Source organism: Microplitis demolitor, chromosome 9 (assembly GCF_026212275.2).
Source record: "Microplitis demolitor isolate Queensland-Clemson2020A chromosome 9, iyMicDemo2.1a, whole genome shotgun sequence".
Lineage (NCBI taxonomy): Eukaryota > Metazoa > Arthropoda > Insecta > Hymenoptera > Braconidae > Microplitis > Microplitis demolitor.
This window is the reverse complement of record NC_068553.1, coordinates 95,732-111,654: the sequence shown is the minus strand read 5'-3', so window position 1 is coordinate 111,654 and position 15,923 is coordinate 95,732. Positions and strand designations below refer to the sequence as shown.

The following is a 15,923-nucleotide window of genomic DNA, read 5'->3' as shown; positions in this document are numbered from 1 at the left end:
TCACTGATACAAATAATTAATCATTTTACCATGTAGAACTTTTCAAAATTAGGTCATAACTTTGTGCTTGTAAATATGAAGATTTGAAAATTAAACAAAGTTTACTATTGAAATTAGTTTTGTAGCAAATCAGATCCCTTTAGCATAAATGTCATTACATTTGTGCTACAGAATGAGTAGATTTCAGAGAATGTTTCAAATTTTATGATTAAATGTCGAGATGAATAGTCTTCTATTTAAATTTGTTATTTACAACCTCAGTAACCCTGGTTCACTGTATCTGACATATGTTAAATATATAAATATCACAGTACTCATTTTAGACATTATACTAGTACGGTTACAAGTCACCAATTCTAAAATATATAATACTCTAATAGTTATTTTATAAAACAGATTAATTGATTTATTTATTTTGACTCTAATTTAATATATCTGTCATTAAATTAATTAACAATTTTTTCATCTGTTGATTTTTACCATAGCCATTAGAAAAAAAATTAACCTAACCTCTAAAAAAATATTGTCAACAAAATGGTTGGTCTATAAATTTTTAAGTTTGGAGTCATAAATATGGCTCACAGGTTATACAATCAATTAAACGAATATGTTAAGTGTGATAATAGCGCGCTGATGTGTAATCTAATAATTACACCTTCCACATATACTGCATTTATATGTATAAAAATGTATACTTATCGATCGAAATTACTGTGGAAGGGGAAATCCTTGAAAGTCAGTACAATCTGCGCGTTTTATACAGCAGGTCGTTTTATATATTTCCGTGTGTTATATATACAGATATATTATTTAAAGTGTATATATATTTGAAATGAGTAAAATTGTCGGAAAATATCAGCATGAAAGAAGTGAAAATTTAGATGAATATTTCAAAACTCTTAGTAAGTATATATACATCTATATATATCTAAGAGCTCAAATTTTCACAATAATTTTTTTTTTCTCATCCCAAGTAATATTTTCTATGTACTTTGAAAAAAAAAAAGCAGTGGATTTTTTTAGCCCAGTCTAATGTATATATAAATATATGATAGATATAAATGTATATAATTTGTTAATAGATCTCCCTTATCTCGTAAGAAAAATGATATATATATCAAATCCAAGAAAAGAAATAACAAAAGAAGGTGACAAATGGATTATTAAAAATATAACAATTATGAGAACTCAAGTGTGGGAATTTTTGTTAGATACAGAGTGGGAAGAAGTTATGCCTTCTGGTGTTACATTAAAAGTAATCATAATTTCGTAATTTTTTTATAAAAAAAATAGATTAATTCACTTGCGTCAACTATTTTTATAGAACACTACTACTATTGAAGGTGATACTCTTATTATTGTTTCAATAACCGAAGACGGAAATAAAGTAACTAGAAGATATGATTTTGATGATAACGGTATCGTACTAGTGAGTCATTTATTTTTGTTATTTATAAATTTGATTATAAACAATAATATATATATTATTTTACAGACTATGTCGCATGAAAAAACTGATCTAGTTGCTAAGCGATACTTTAAAAGAATATCATAACTATCGTGTATTTGAAATAAAATATTTCCTCACAGAATTTTACCTTTTTTTTTATCTTAAGTCCAATGATAAATTTTATTGCGATTGCAAAATAAGATTAAGAAATTACAGATTTAAATCATAAAACTTACTAGACCTCGTTAATTATCATTATCAGTTGCTGGGGGCGTTGAAAATTTTTTTTTTAATGACAATAATTTTCTTGAGTTCAACCAGGGACTCAAGACATTTTGCAGTAATAATTTTTTACAAATTGCTTCTATTTTTTTTTTTTTCTATAAATTATCATTTATTTCTATAAACTTTGGTATTAAAAATTTAAGTTCATATTAAATCTAAAACAAGCAATTTAGTAAGATTTTATTGTTGAAAATGGGTGAGGGGAACAAGAGCAGGCCGGTGGAGGACTACATATTGGACGGTCCTCTCCCCCTCCTTCTCCTCCACCTCCTTCACCCTACAAATTGCAGCTCAACACACACACACCCACTATTTAAACTATATATAGTTTCTCTTGAAATTTCTTTCGTTGGTCGGTCAACTCCATGTCAATAGTCATCTTTTTTTCCTCTTTGTTCCTGAGAATTTCCTATTGAAGCTGCTGGTGGTGACTTTATGTCAACACTCAAACAATTCATTTTTTAAAAAATAACCACTTTTATTCCTACTATAAATTATATTTATTTATTGCAAAGGCTTAAAGGTATCCAAAAGTCTTGCTAATGTTTGTTGTATTGCCGTGGCGTTATCGTTTGTCAAATCCAGGTCCAGGTCTACATAAAAGTCTCGACAGACGAATTTCTTCTCGGTCTAGATGAATCTTGCTCGCGATGTTTTGAGTCATCATGAGACCGGTGAAGAAATATAACTGGGTAATATTTCAACATCATTCCTCTATTAAATCCCATTTTACAGATGAAAAATAACGACCGGTTTCTCCCATTAACATTAATACCTTTTTTTATATTTATTATATTTTTTATGCGAAATTACTGAGATCGTGACACAAAAGATTTTTTATCAAATTAATTATTTCTATAATAATAATAATAATAATGATGATAAGGGTTGCGACGCCTGAGATGTAATTGATAGCAAGTCAATCGCGAGAACAATTGTCGGAATCAAATGGATTAGTAAAAGAGGTTAATTGGTTGATTAATTAAACGCTAATGGTAATTTAAATGGATACAAGTAATGTCTGGAATTCAAGTAATAGATTCTGATATTGAAACTAATTGCTGTATTTATTTAAATATAAAAAGTTTATAAAATAAAAATATTAAATAGAGTTTTGGTATTGATTTAACGAAAACGCAGTGACTAATTAACTCAGCGGTACACATAAACCCAATCAGTATGGTTTAATGTGAGCTTTAATGAATCGTAATGTCAACTAATCAGTAATCAGTAATTAGCTATCACATGCAAACATACATTAACTCTTGATGTGAATTATGTACACAGTTATTAACTGTCGTTTGTTTCCTCATTTATCTGCCAATACATTTATTAATAAATTCATAATTCGGTTCATTATCAATATATGCATATATATATATATATATATATATATTTATTCAGCTTGACTATGACTGCAAACTGTATAGATATATATATTAATCCAAGTGAGCGATAACTTTTATCTCTTGCCTAAGAATTATGATATGATAAAACTAAAGCTAAAGCTGAAGCTGAAGATAAAATAAACTATCGTCTTTAAAGACAGTGAGAGTAGCGAAGGAACGTGTGACTCTTGAGACAGGAAACGTCTTGACATGAGGTCCCTGTACTGTGTAAGCTAAAGCTAAGGCTACGGCTAAAGCTAAGGGAATGTACATTGTACAGTGGTTAAATTGGAGTGGGTTATGCTCTGTGACCTGCGACAGACATTGATTGCTCCCTTCGGGCAGCCAAGCCCCCTGATAATTCTCCTCCTCCTCCTCCTCCTCCTCCTCCTTCTCCTCTACTTCCCTTTTATCTGGGTTAAGACACACACTATTGACTACAGACTACAGTCTATACTCTACAGTTTACAGTCTACAGAATAGTATCTGAACATTTACTATCCACGTCCATCTTACCTACCGTTTTACAAGGTGCCGGAATTACAGGTCACTTGACCACCAACCACTAAACCATAATTACTTCCTCTTTACTTCCTGTTGTTTCCAACATGACTTTTTTTTACGTTATATTGTCACAAATGTAACCTAGTCTATGGTTGATGTCGAGCTTCTTGCTTTTCGGGCATCAAGATGCCACCACTGTTATGTGACAGGACCCCCCGCTAGAGAAGGTTTTAAAAGAACGATGAGATAAGAGAAAAGGACCCATCGTGAGGTCATTTTACCATTTTTACCCTTTCCTTTATTATATCAATTGCTATTAACCTTCCGTTATTATACGATCAGTTGTCGGATTGAGTAATTTGAATTTTTAAGGAAATTTAATACTTAAAATACTTTACTATCGACTATTTTATTTTAAGTCCTTTGACAAATTGCTGAAACGATAATAAAATATCTGAACAGAGCTGACTAGTTGGATATCGATGAGAGCTGTTTGTCGACCAATTAGGATAATGGTTTCACCCTTATATCAATCTGTACTCCGTAGTCCAGAATCCGAGAATTCGAGATCTGAAGAAAATCGTTGTCGAGCATACTTAAGTGATTTATATCCAAACAATCAAAGGAACTCTTTATCGGGTACTTTAACGGTTATTAAAATCGTCTCAACAGTTGTAGCATTTTTATTGACATCTTTTTAATATCGAAAAAAAAAAAAAAAAAAAAAAATAAACAATGGGTTTTTTTTTATTTTTGTTGTTATTTAAATATGTAAATGTAATGTGGAAAAATTATTAGAGGGAGTGATTCGTTAGCAGTGTTGTCACGTATTATTAATATGCTAAACTCGTATACACCTACGTCAATGCGTTAAACATCACAGCGACCACACTCATAGCTCTCAGAGTGACTATTCATTTAGGGTGCGGGAATTGATTATATAGGAATTGATTTGAATTCATTTACTAAATTCATATAGGATGTACCTAAAATTTATTATTCACATTTAATAACAAATAAAAAAAAAAAAAAAAAAATTAAATACTTTGATTGGGATTCGAACCCGCGACTTTATTTTCAATAATAATATTATGAAAAAATTACTTTTGACTTTTAAAGTCATGATTTTGTTCGTTTAAAATTCACTAGGTCTGGCCTATGAATCACAATTTTGTGAGACTGGGGTAAAATGAATCGACTTTAAAAAAAAATGATTTGAGTAAAAAGTATATGCAGGTGTTTGAAATTTGATATAAAAAGATTCAGCAAAGAAAGTATTGTTATCGTTGGAAAAAAAAATAGTTAAGATATCGGATGAATAAGAAATAAGAATACAAGGATTACGCACAAGACATGAAAGTATCATGATAGGTACGACTTGAGGGAGATAGTTGTAAGTACAAATGTATGGAGTATTATTCTGGTTCTTCTCAGCGGCAGACGGGAGTCGTAGGTGGTACGTGATATGCTGTCAAACAAGATCGTGACATCCTGTTTTATTTTTGCAACTCTTAGTTTACAGTCATACTAAATCGTACTTTTTATTCGTCTTTGATTTCTTTTCAATTTACCAGCCTTTCTTTTTCATGAAATATTCTCTGAAGAATCGTCAAATTTTTTTTTACCTTATGAATATATTGTGTGTAAAAAAAAAAAAAAGAACAAAAAATAAAATTAAAGCTCAATAACAATTATTTTAAAAAATTACAATAGTACCAACAACTTATAATTTTTTATTCCCTCGGATGGGATAAAAAGTTAAAGGACACGGGAGTAGTTTTATCTCATGTGACCGGTAGCGCAGTATAGCACCGGTGCCCAGAGTAGAGCACATGGTTTTTGTTAGCATGTACTAGTTAAAATTGCACGTTGCACGACACCAGTCCGCTGGATTTATCTTGTTCTCTGCTTCGGCCGCTCTGGCCGCCATCGCCTCAACTCCAGGACTAAATGTGGCTATACTATTTCGCTTTGTAATTACAACTTTTTTTTATTTTTTACCTCATCCGCTTGTGCACTGTACACTCTACTCTATTATTTTTCTATTTTCTCTCACGTTTTTTTGTTATTATTCTCATTCGCTTTTATTTATTTTCATCTCCTGTTGTTGCTACCTGGATATATTATTTTATTTTTTAGTTGTCCATTATTTGGTCACTCCCCAAAAACTTGTCCCTCTATATGGCCCTCCCCCCACGTCCACCCAATATTTCTTTAAATTATACCTTCCGAGACTCATTATTTTCATTATATTAATTATCTCTGAATACTCAAATTTAATCAGTTATTTTTTTAATACAAACTTTTCTTTACGTCTTGAAAAAAAAAAAAAAAAAAAACTTTCTAATGTTGGGTTTTGTTATTTGTCATCAAACAATGACCAAAGTATAAAAGCATGCTGTGGTTAGATTGTTAAACGTGACTTCCGTTGAATTTATCATCAATATGACAAAATGCATACAAATATATATATATATAAAATGTTTATCTTTATTCTTGTTTGCATAATGTATATTCACGGTGACTCACTTAAACGGACAATAATATTTTTATATTGTACATAAATTCTTAAGTGGTTATTGTATCTATTAATGTTAAATGTCTTTGCGGTGTTTTTATAAACGCCCACTGTATTTTCACAATATATATATTTGGGACATTTCAAACTGTATATTTTTTATAAATTATTATTCACTTCATGTAATTATTTATAAAAATAAAATTATAGATGTTATTTAAATTAAGCACCCACTTGTATCTACAAGTACTCTATTGAAAATAATGATAAATATTTTGTTGGAATGTCTTAAATTAATTAATAGTACATTAGACTCTCGATTTTCTTCAGACCCTTGGGAATATTTGGACGAAAATCGAGAGAAGGTTAAAAGGCAGAGTAATTGTGTGGGTGTGGGAGGGGGGGGCGTTATGTGCATTTGTGCAAGATTATAAATAAGCAAACAAAGCATCCGTTATAAAATTGCTGATGTTATTCAGGTTAATGATGTAAGGTAGAGAAATTGTCTGATAACGGACCAAAGGTCAATTTTTTAATTTAATGCTGATTCCCGCGCCAACTTGATTTTGTCTAGAAAATTATTTTATAAAAAGTTGAGCGAATAATTATTTACGTCGAAATAAATAAAATTGTAGTGTAATAATAATAAATAATGAAGTAACAATGATCTGAGAATATTTGGCGGGTGTAGCTAATGATGACTGACACTGATTTTATATAATGTAACCTACTCGCGTGTCTTTAGAGTTAACCGTCAACGCCTATTTTATGTTATCTCCGTACACTCTGTTCTATACATTGTCAGGTTTAGCATCAGCATCAACATCAACATCAACATCCACCATCTGCTATCCGCTATCATCCTATCCGAGGTGTGTCGTCTTTCTTATTCTGATAAATTCACAAGTCACCATCCATTTTCATTTTATCTTTGTCTTGTCAACCATTTAATCTTTACTAAAAATTATGTCAATAAATTTAAATAGCCATAAATTTTACTTGGCTATCTGAAACTAAATAACTTGAATTTTTACAATTAATTTAAATAGTGATTCGAAAATGAATTACAAAAATAGTGATTTTGAATTGACGGAAAGAAATGCCTTTAACTTGGAATAACCTCAAACACATGTGTTGTAATATCAACAACAGTCATCAATGATTAAAGTCTATCCAGACATTAAGTCTGGGCTAGATCTAGTTTTGTGATCTTTTGCGATCATCTACCTTATGATTTATCAATATTCTTCACTTAATTAATTAATCAAATTATATCACTACTCATTTTCGACTAAATAGAAAAGGTAGAGGTCATCAATAAAGAAAATTAGTTAACGCATAGTTAATTCAATTATGCGAGTTTATATTTGCACTTATGAATTACTCGATTATTGGCACGAAACACGCAAATGCTGAATTTCAATGAGCTGTCCGATAAGCTTTAACATCACCAGTCACGTGTCTATTCTATTATTTAATGTCAATAATAATAATTCTTAAATATAAACACTTATATAATATTAACTATAAATTAGTTTAAATAGCTAGTCATTTTTTAAAATTTAATTATCCTGTTTTACGGGTAAATAAAAATTTAAAGACCATGAAAATAAATATAAATATAGTTATGATAAAAAAAAAAAAAAAAAAAAAAAAAAAAAAAAATACAAGATATAAAACCGAGATAGGGTTTACGGCGTAGCAAACTCAGTAAACAAACAAACGATGATGTTGAATAAACAGAAAACTCTAGTTTGAAATAGTAGATATATATATATTTGAAATCTTGAGGTGCACACGGGAAATCGCGAGAAAACATAAATAAAACGGTACAAGCTGGAGAAAATCTAGAAGCTAGAAAAGCTAAAAGTTCTATCGAGCGCACCGGTTCAAATACCCACCGATATACCACAGCACTACCACCAGATCCACATTTTCTATTTTCACAAATACTTGGATAGCTAACCACCTAAACCCACTGACTTTATACTTCTTTCAATAATATCCCGATGGTATATTTTGAAAATATATAAATAAAACTGTCCTTAACAATATTTTTATCCAAAAATCTTCCATCTAAAATCTGGATCTGACAGTTTTATTTCAATATATTCCTACCACCATTTTAATTTTATTTATTGCTTTTTTTTTTTTTTTACCCACATTAAAGTTGAAAAAAAAAAAAAAAAAAAAACAAATAATAATAATATTGAAAACAATAGATGGTTAGAGGCGTTTAGATGTATTTCCGGTAGATATGTAGGTAACTGTAGTGTACTCAACCATCCCATGGAAAGCTATATAGCTTTACAAGTTTACTCTTTACCCTTTACCCTCTACCTTTAAACCCAAGTAACCTGAGTGCAGACTCAATCTAGTGTGGGTGTGTGTTGTTGAAATGTCCTCATCTCTCAAGGGAAACTAACGACTCGGGAATACTAGGTTAAAGATACTTTTAGTAACTAGATACCAGTTTCACGTCGATAACGATATCGATACTTTTTATTTTTTACTCACATTTAATTTTTTTTTTTTTTTTTCTATTTAAATCACATTTTCACTTAAATTTACTGTCGTTTTTAAAATTTAAAATGATTTTACTTCATTTCGTACAAAGAAGACTCCAGTTAATAATTTTTGTGTCAATTCAACTCAATTTCTGCTGATATTAATTAAAAAAACGTAAATTTATCGTATTTTAAATTTCTTGACTGCGGTAGACAAAATGGCGGATAAATTTAAAGGTTACCAACTCCATGATGGTCTACAAACCCAACGGAAACAAAATATGTAAAAAGTACAAACATATAAATCGTTTACTTTTTGACAATCTTTACTACTGCCACACTAAAAAAAAATATAATAGCGTAATAATTATTTTAAGAAATAAATTATTAAGTAAAAAATATCTACTGTTTGTTCACTGCAATAATATTTTCGTTTTTCTTTAGCAATAATTGTGTTTATATTTAATAAACAAATAATTATAACAACAAATAATACTTTCATCGTCGCGATGATGGTCAATACTTAACTGAATATATTCTGATATATTATAATCTTACTGATAAATAGTATTATTATTATTATTATTATTATTATTATTGTTATCATTAACCTAGACCTAGGTCTTTATCGATTTCGTAAGATTTGTCGTAATAAAAATAAACGATAATTGTAAATAATTTAAGAGTAAATAAGTATATGTAAAATGTGTATAGATCAGTAGAGGAATCTGTTGAGTAAATGGTGACGAAGAGAGACGAGAGTTGAATTGAATCTACAGGAAATCCCAGGAGTTGCTACTGTACTGCACAACCAGACATGGGTATGGTAGAAAGGGTGAGAAAGAGGGATTTCTAGTTGACGCTTGTGATTTTCAGGCGACATTAGCATGCAGTGTGAACCATCAGCATTCTACTAGTGATATGCGTGTCACGTCGTATGTCCTGATTCCTACCTCCTACACTATCTACTAACTCTCGATCTTGTATCTCTTGCCTTAGCTTGTCTTATCCCTAATATATATAGATATGTATATTTATTACTAAATCCGTAAATTAATGTGTAATTCATTTAATTATTTTAAAATAAAATTATTATCATCAGTGTCACCACAACATCCAAGAAAATCCTAGAAAACCTGTTCTCGTCGAGGCTCTAACCCATGTACTCTCCGTCTCAGGTGTCCAAGACTCTCTCGAGCCTGGTGCCCCAGACCATTCGGTTAAAAAAAATTAAATCATAAAAAATAATTAAGTTTTATATTTATTTTTGAGGTTATAAAATATAACCGGAATATTTTATATATTTAGTATTTACATAATAATAAAAACATGTCGAATCGGTTTCGGCATTGCGCCAAATAACAATATTGTCCGAGTTTATGAGAATCAATAGCTTGTAAAACATTTAAAAACTAAAATATATAAATAAATATAAATTATAAATGCAGAGTTATCATAAGCTAATTTTAAATGAATAAAGTTTATTTACTTAGTTATAATTCAAAGTTTAAATAGTTATCAGTATTTACCTTCTTACATAAATAATTATTTTGTTTAGTTTGTAAATAAATATATAAAACAGAAATTCACGGTATAATTTTACATATATATATATATGTTGTTTTTTATTTTGTACCGAGTAACCGCTAACTTTATATTCATCATCATTAGCATTTAACTTTATTTTTTATTATTAAAATTATAAAAACGCTCCAGTGGTTTGTAAATAAATTCCGTAAATAATTAATATATTTTTTTGATTAATTATAATTAATAGTGGGGTTTTATAAATTTTAAATAAAACTTATAATCTATATGTTGTAAAACTATTGATTTCTATAAGGCTCCCAAGCAAAGTACCACCCATACGATTCGTTTATTTGGCAGTCCTCCAAAACCGATTAGATGAAACTAAAGTGCCGAAGAAAAACAAAACGACATTTAAACTCATTTTATTTTATATCTTTCTCTCTTTCTTTCTTTCGTTAAAACTTAAGGCAAACGGTTTAGTTTGTAGGTTTGTAGACGTACGAGTTGAGTCTAAGACGGGAAGAATAAAAGTTTTAAGTTTTAGTCTTACTAGACGAAATAGCAATGTCTTTCAGTACTTTTTAAAAGTATGCTGTATTGCTAACGGGATCCAGACTCTTAACTTGCTTCCAAGACGATAGTCGACTATACCAGTTTTAAAGCTTTTATCAATAATGCATCGATACGGTTTATGCTTCTTCTTTCTACCCTCGATCCAACTCAAACTTGTTTAGTAATGCCAGATGATGGCTCCGACACACCCTCTATTTTATTAACTATTCAATTTTCAACCTCCATTTATTTTTATTTTTTACAATTTAACGATTAAATCTCGATTTTATATAAATGTCGGACATCAGTTGGTACTTAAGACCGGTAATTGCTCATAATATTCAAGACAATAAAATCCTATCAATTTAGTCCTGATAAACCGTCGATGTCACAGATTTTTTTTATAAAATCCTTAAGGCCCAATATTCCACACAACAAAATATGAATCAGCCCATTGTTTGCCCGAATTTTGAACCGATCGTTGAGTCATCGGCTGAACGTATATCGTTTCCCGTCGTGATTTAACAAGAACGAATATTCTTTTAATTCCATTGTCCGTTTATCAGCGGTCCTTTATAATTATTATAAGAATTTTTGCATTATTTTTTAAATAAACAAATGAATATTTAATTATTCAACGGGGTTTTATTTTTAAAAAAAATAAATCGTGAATGGACACGATTACTATCCGCGCTCGCATTTAGCGATTTAGCATCACCTACCATCTTACAGTACACAGTATACATAACATATAACACACTGGTATCGTATTATAGTATACGTGACCAACGAGATAAGAAACGAGGATGTCGTTAGTCTCACCAGAGCACCGGAAGTTCTTCGTCGCACGCGATCGACTTTTCTCTTTAACCCACTCTTGGACTTTTCTCACCCTCAGTTAACTTTTTTTTTTTTTTTTTTTTTGTTTTTTGTTTTTTACACCTCAGGACAAAAACTTCACCTTCCTTTAGTTTTATTTTTTTTACTTAACTAGTGTCGTATCTTTACTGTGCATGCTCACCGCGATTATCAGTTTCAGTCATAGTGTTGGTTTAGCTATGTAATTTTAAAAAATAAAAATATTTTTAAACAAATTTACTTGAATAATTGAGACAAGAATTTTCTCTGAATAGGATCTGGTGAAAGCTATCATCAACAATTAGAAATAGGAATCGATTTTAGAGGCAACAAAGCCTCTTTATAAATTTAAACAGTCAATGAATATGCTTTCAATTAAATATTTGTCCTATTCGTATACTTTTTATTGATTCTACTCATCAACTCTTTACTTTTTTTTATCCCCTTTATATCTACATATGGTAGATGGTATACCAACTGAATATAGACTCAATGTAACGAGTAATAGCAGCAATAGCAGTACCAGTAGCAGTAGATAGTCAAAGCTTTGGCAGGCCAGAACCCGTCGCCAAACACTAGCTACTCGACAAGTTTGATTTTCATTTGCATATTGGAAACTCCCTATATACTCTACACACTCATCATACTATACCACCATATATGTATATATTCTACTTGGCTTCCCCATCTTCAAAAATCGATCCCAATGTTACAATTAATTCCTTTTTATTAAAAATAAATTTTCAAAAAATTAACAACTTTTCATATTAACGATTTTTTTAAAAAAATTTAATTACTAATTCTATATTGTTCTCTGTCAATTTGTAAAACCCACAGTTATTTTGTTAAATTTTTATTTGATAAGATAGTAATTAATCGCCTTAATGCTTCTCTATAACGAATACAACCAACATTAAATCTAAAAAAAAAAAAAAAAAAAAAAACATGTACGTGTAAATGTGTTTTTTTAAAAGAATTTTAATTGCATTTTTATCAGCAATTCTTGAAATAGAATATTATTAAGCTCAAAATTGAACTAGTCGTTGATTGAATTTGTGTAGAGTTACATATGATAAATATTTCACGATCATGATTTTCCAGGCGGTTTTAATATTTTTTATTTTACAAGTTGGCCAGGTAAGTTTTTTAAATATTTAAATTTTAACTGGGAAATAAAAAATATATATTTTTTTTTTTATTTTGCTAGGAGCTAATTTTAGCTGATGATTTTCTCGATCGAAATGATTTTGAAAATTTTATCCAGAAAAAAAATGAAAATAAAGTTGAGTCACCAACTAATTCTATGGAACAAGTGATTCCAAGAATTGAAATGGTTATGGAAAACTATTCAAATAAAATAGTAACTCATGTTGATAAATCTTTCGAAGCAGAATTGAAATCGATGATAAAAGACTTGAAAATTTTTTCCAATAAATCTTTTAATAGTACCACGGAATATTTGAAAAAATTAATCAAACGGGAAGTTGAATCGGTAAAGATAATTGTGAAAACTGTTTATCGGGTGTTAGAGGCCGAAAAAGAAAATTTCCAGGATGAAATTACTCGGGGCTTAAGAAATATGTCTCGAGCTAAAGTAGAAATAGTTAAAAATATTTTAAAAGATGAACTAGATCAGTCTGCACGAGCTGAATTGAATGAATTGAAAATTAGTGTTAAAGATGAATTGAAAAAATTTGCGAGAACTGAACTTGATTATTTCAAGAAAAATTTGAAAAATGAAATTGTAGAATCATCTAAAAATGATGTGAGTTCACTAAAAACATTTATTATCACTCAATTGTCTTTGCTGAAAAGCGCGATGGAAAATTCTTACATCCGAAATTCGAAAAAGTCAACTTGTGAGTTAACTAAATCAGCCATTGAGACAATAAAAAATATGACGGAAAAATCAGATAGTCCAATTGATGATGATTCAAATCTTGAACAACATATGAGTAAATTAGAGGATAAATTTGAAAGAGTATTATTAAGGCTTGAATTTAAAAACTCAACTTGTAAATTTGATGATCAAACAAAATCAACTTTTGAATCATTGAAAAGTGTTTCAGAAAAGTTAAATCATCCTGATCATAATAATAATAATAATAATAATAATAATAATAATGAAGTTTGTCAAAAGTTTGAAAAACTAGGTGACGAATTATCGAAAAATCTAACAATCGGACTTAATAGAGTTAATATAAAACTAAGTTCGATGAAAAAATCAGTATCTGGAAAAGTAATAGCAAGTTCAAAGAGTATAGAAAGTACAGTACGAGACGCATTGACTGGCGAATTGGATAAGTTTTCAAAAACACAACTAAAAGCTACGAAAACAGCAATAAATGATACGCTGGCAGGTATTTTGGAAACTGAATTGGAATCGCTAAAAAGTACATTTAAGAATCAATTGAAAGAACAAGTTGGTATTTTTAAAGATAAATTTAACGAGTTGGTGATTAAACCCGAAACTTTGGCTACTCAACTTTCTATTGAATCTTTGAACAGTACAATTAATCAAATTCAGAATAAACTGTCTAAAGAGCTTGATAAAAGTACAAATGATATTTTAAATGCTATTAATAAAACATTAACTGGTTACGTTAAAAATGATACATTAATAATAACAAGTAAAGAAGGCAAAAGTGATGAAAAAATAAAAACTGACGGAGATATTCTAGCGACGACTCCTAAAGATGATTCTATAGGATTAAATAAAACTTTGCCTATTGAAAAAGAAGAAATTGCTAAAGAAGGGACAAAAGGCTCTAGTAAAACAGAAAGTGGTGATTCTGATGGAGGTGTCAGTGTTTATACTTCAACAGAAAAAACTGATAAAGATGGAGAAGAAACTCCTGTTGAAGATGTTGATGTTTCTTCTACAACAGAAGAAACTGTTGAAGATGGAGAAGAAACTCCTGTTGAAGATGTTGATGTTTCTTCTACAACAGAAGAAACTGTTGAAGATGGAGAAGAAACTCCTGTTGAAGATGTTGATGTTTCTTCTGCAACAGAAGAAACTGTTGAAGGTGGAGAAGAATAATCTAGTGGAGTTGGAAGAACTGACTCCGACAATGATAGACTTTCATTAAATTTCCTATTTTTTATTTTTTTTTGTATCTTAGTTCTAATTCCAAATAAATAATTGTAAAATTTTAACAAAAAAATAATTAATTTCAAACTTATATATATATATCAATCCACAATAAATGAATCGTTTATAACATAAAAAAAAAGACAATCTGCATCTTTCCATTCACCTGTCACCAAACTTCCTCATCTCATTTCGTGACTTTTACATAAATTTTTGTAGGAAATGACAAAAAAATGTTTAATGTCTGTCAACAACAAATTCAATACAACTTGTAGCATAATAGTAATTGTAAATATATAAAAGAGGTTGGGATTGTGAGACATCGAGTCAACGAGAACGACCAACAGGAAGAAGGAAACGATGAAGATTGAAAAGTATGAATTCAGGTCATACCACGATCTGCAATAGCAGATGTCATTTCTTTGTATTATTTATATTAAGATATCAATTAAGTTATTGTGGGTAATAACAGTAAGTAAATATTAATATAGAGAGCGTTAATGATAAGGATGATGTATAATATTATAATAATAATGATAAGACATAAGACAACAAAGTTGTGTATCGATTGAGTGTTACGAGGGAGATACCACAGAGAAACTATGCCTGCCTAGTCTTGACTATACAACATTTATAGAGCTGGTGTTGCTGTTGCTGAGTACTTGAATAATGTTTACTTTGTACATGAATGTTGTAAGCATCATGAAAATGTTAGCGTTAGCGTTACCGAGATACACATAGAGGATTGCCATTGAGAGGAGTGCCTCCTTGAAAGCTCCTGTATTCCAAAGTCTAGACGTTGTGTTGAACGATGAAACCAGTTTAAAATATCCTATTCCTACAACCAACCAACCATCTCAGCTCAACTCCTCTTAAACACATTTATTATTTATATATATATATACATATATACATATTCAAAACCCACAATCACTCAACGTAAACTCACTTAATTGAATCGCTAATTAACAGCATTATCAACTTTGTTACATAGTCTATTAATTTATTTAAAGCTCGCGTGTCTGAGCAAGTCCGAAATCGTCTTATACAAGAATTCAATTCTTTCTAGAGTCTTGAAAATTTTTCTGTCAGGAAACACGACAACAAACCAACAAAATTTATTTATTATCGATTTATTTTATCTGAATTTTTCCGCATGTTCCTGATGTTGATTGTTAAAGGATTCAAATCTTCATCTCTTTCTATCTTTCAAGACATTTAGTATTTCCATATATTT

The 15,923-nt window shown here is 29.8% G+C and overlaps 2 protein-coding genes across 3 annotated transcripts; both read left to right on the top strand.

Moving 5' to 3' along the window:
- Positions 1-744: 744 nt before the first annotated feature.
- Positions 745-1,592, top strand: LOC103575361 (sodium/calcium exchanger regulatory protein 1). 2 transcript variants are annotated; one of them, XM_008555117.2, is made up of 4 exons: positions 745-902; positions 1,083-1,255; positions 1,325-1,418; positions 1,496-1,592. In XM_008555117.2, exons 1-4 carry the CDS (start codon positions 833-835, stop codon positions 1,507-1,509), a joined length of 351 nt encoding a protein of 116 aa, XP_008553339.1. In that variant the 5' UTR covers positions 745-832; the 3' UTR covers positions 1,510-1,592. The 2 variants fall into 2 exon arrangements, with proteins under 2 accessions (XP_008553339.1, XP_008553338.1); XM_008555116.1 differs by having other exon boundaries at positions 1,325-1,429.
- An 11,021-nt stretch (positions 1,593-12,613) lies between these two features.
- Positions 12,614-14,817, top strand: LOC103575360 (uncharacterized protein PF3D7_1120000). The gene is made up of 2 exons (XM_008555115.3): positions 12,614-12,729; positions 12,800-14,817. The coding sequence occupies exons 1-2, from the start codon at positions 12,682-12,684 to the stop codon at positions 14,633-14,635; spliced, it is 1,884 nt and encodes a 627-aa protein (XP_008553337.3). The 5' UTR covers positions 12,614-12,681; the 3' UTR covers positions 14,636-14,817.
- Positions 14,818-15,923: the final 1,106 nt, after the last annotated feature.

What these genes read in the sequence shown, in the direction of transcription:
- LOC103575361 (XM_008555116.1), top strand. Translation starts at nt 833, where the DNA reads ATGAGTAAAATTGTCGGAAAATATCAGCATGAAAGAAGTGAAAATTTA. An exon ending in TGAATATTTCAAAACTCTTA is followed by an intron (nt 903 to 1,082) that starts GTAAGTATATAT and finishes ATTTGTTAATAG; the next exon opens with ATCTCCCTTATCTCGTAAGA. An exon ending in ATGATAACGGTATCGTACTA is followed by an intron (nt 1,430 to 1,495) that starts GTGAGTCATTTA and finishes ATTATTTTACAG; the next exon opens with ACTATGTCGCATGAAAAAAC.
- LOC103575360 (XM_008555115.3), top strand. Translation starts at nt 12,682, where the DNA reads ATGATTTTCCAGGCGGTTTTAATATTTTTTATTTTACAAGTTGGCCAG. An exon ending in TTATTTTACAAGTTGGCCAG is followed by an intron (nt 12,730 to 12,799) that starts GTAAGTTTTTTA and finishes TTATTTTGCTAG; the next exon opens with GAGCTAATTTTAGCTGATGA.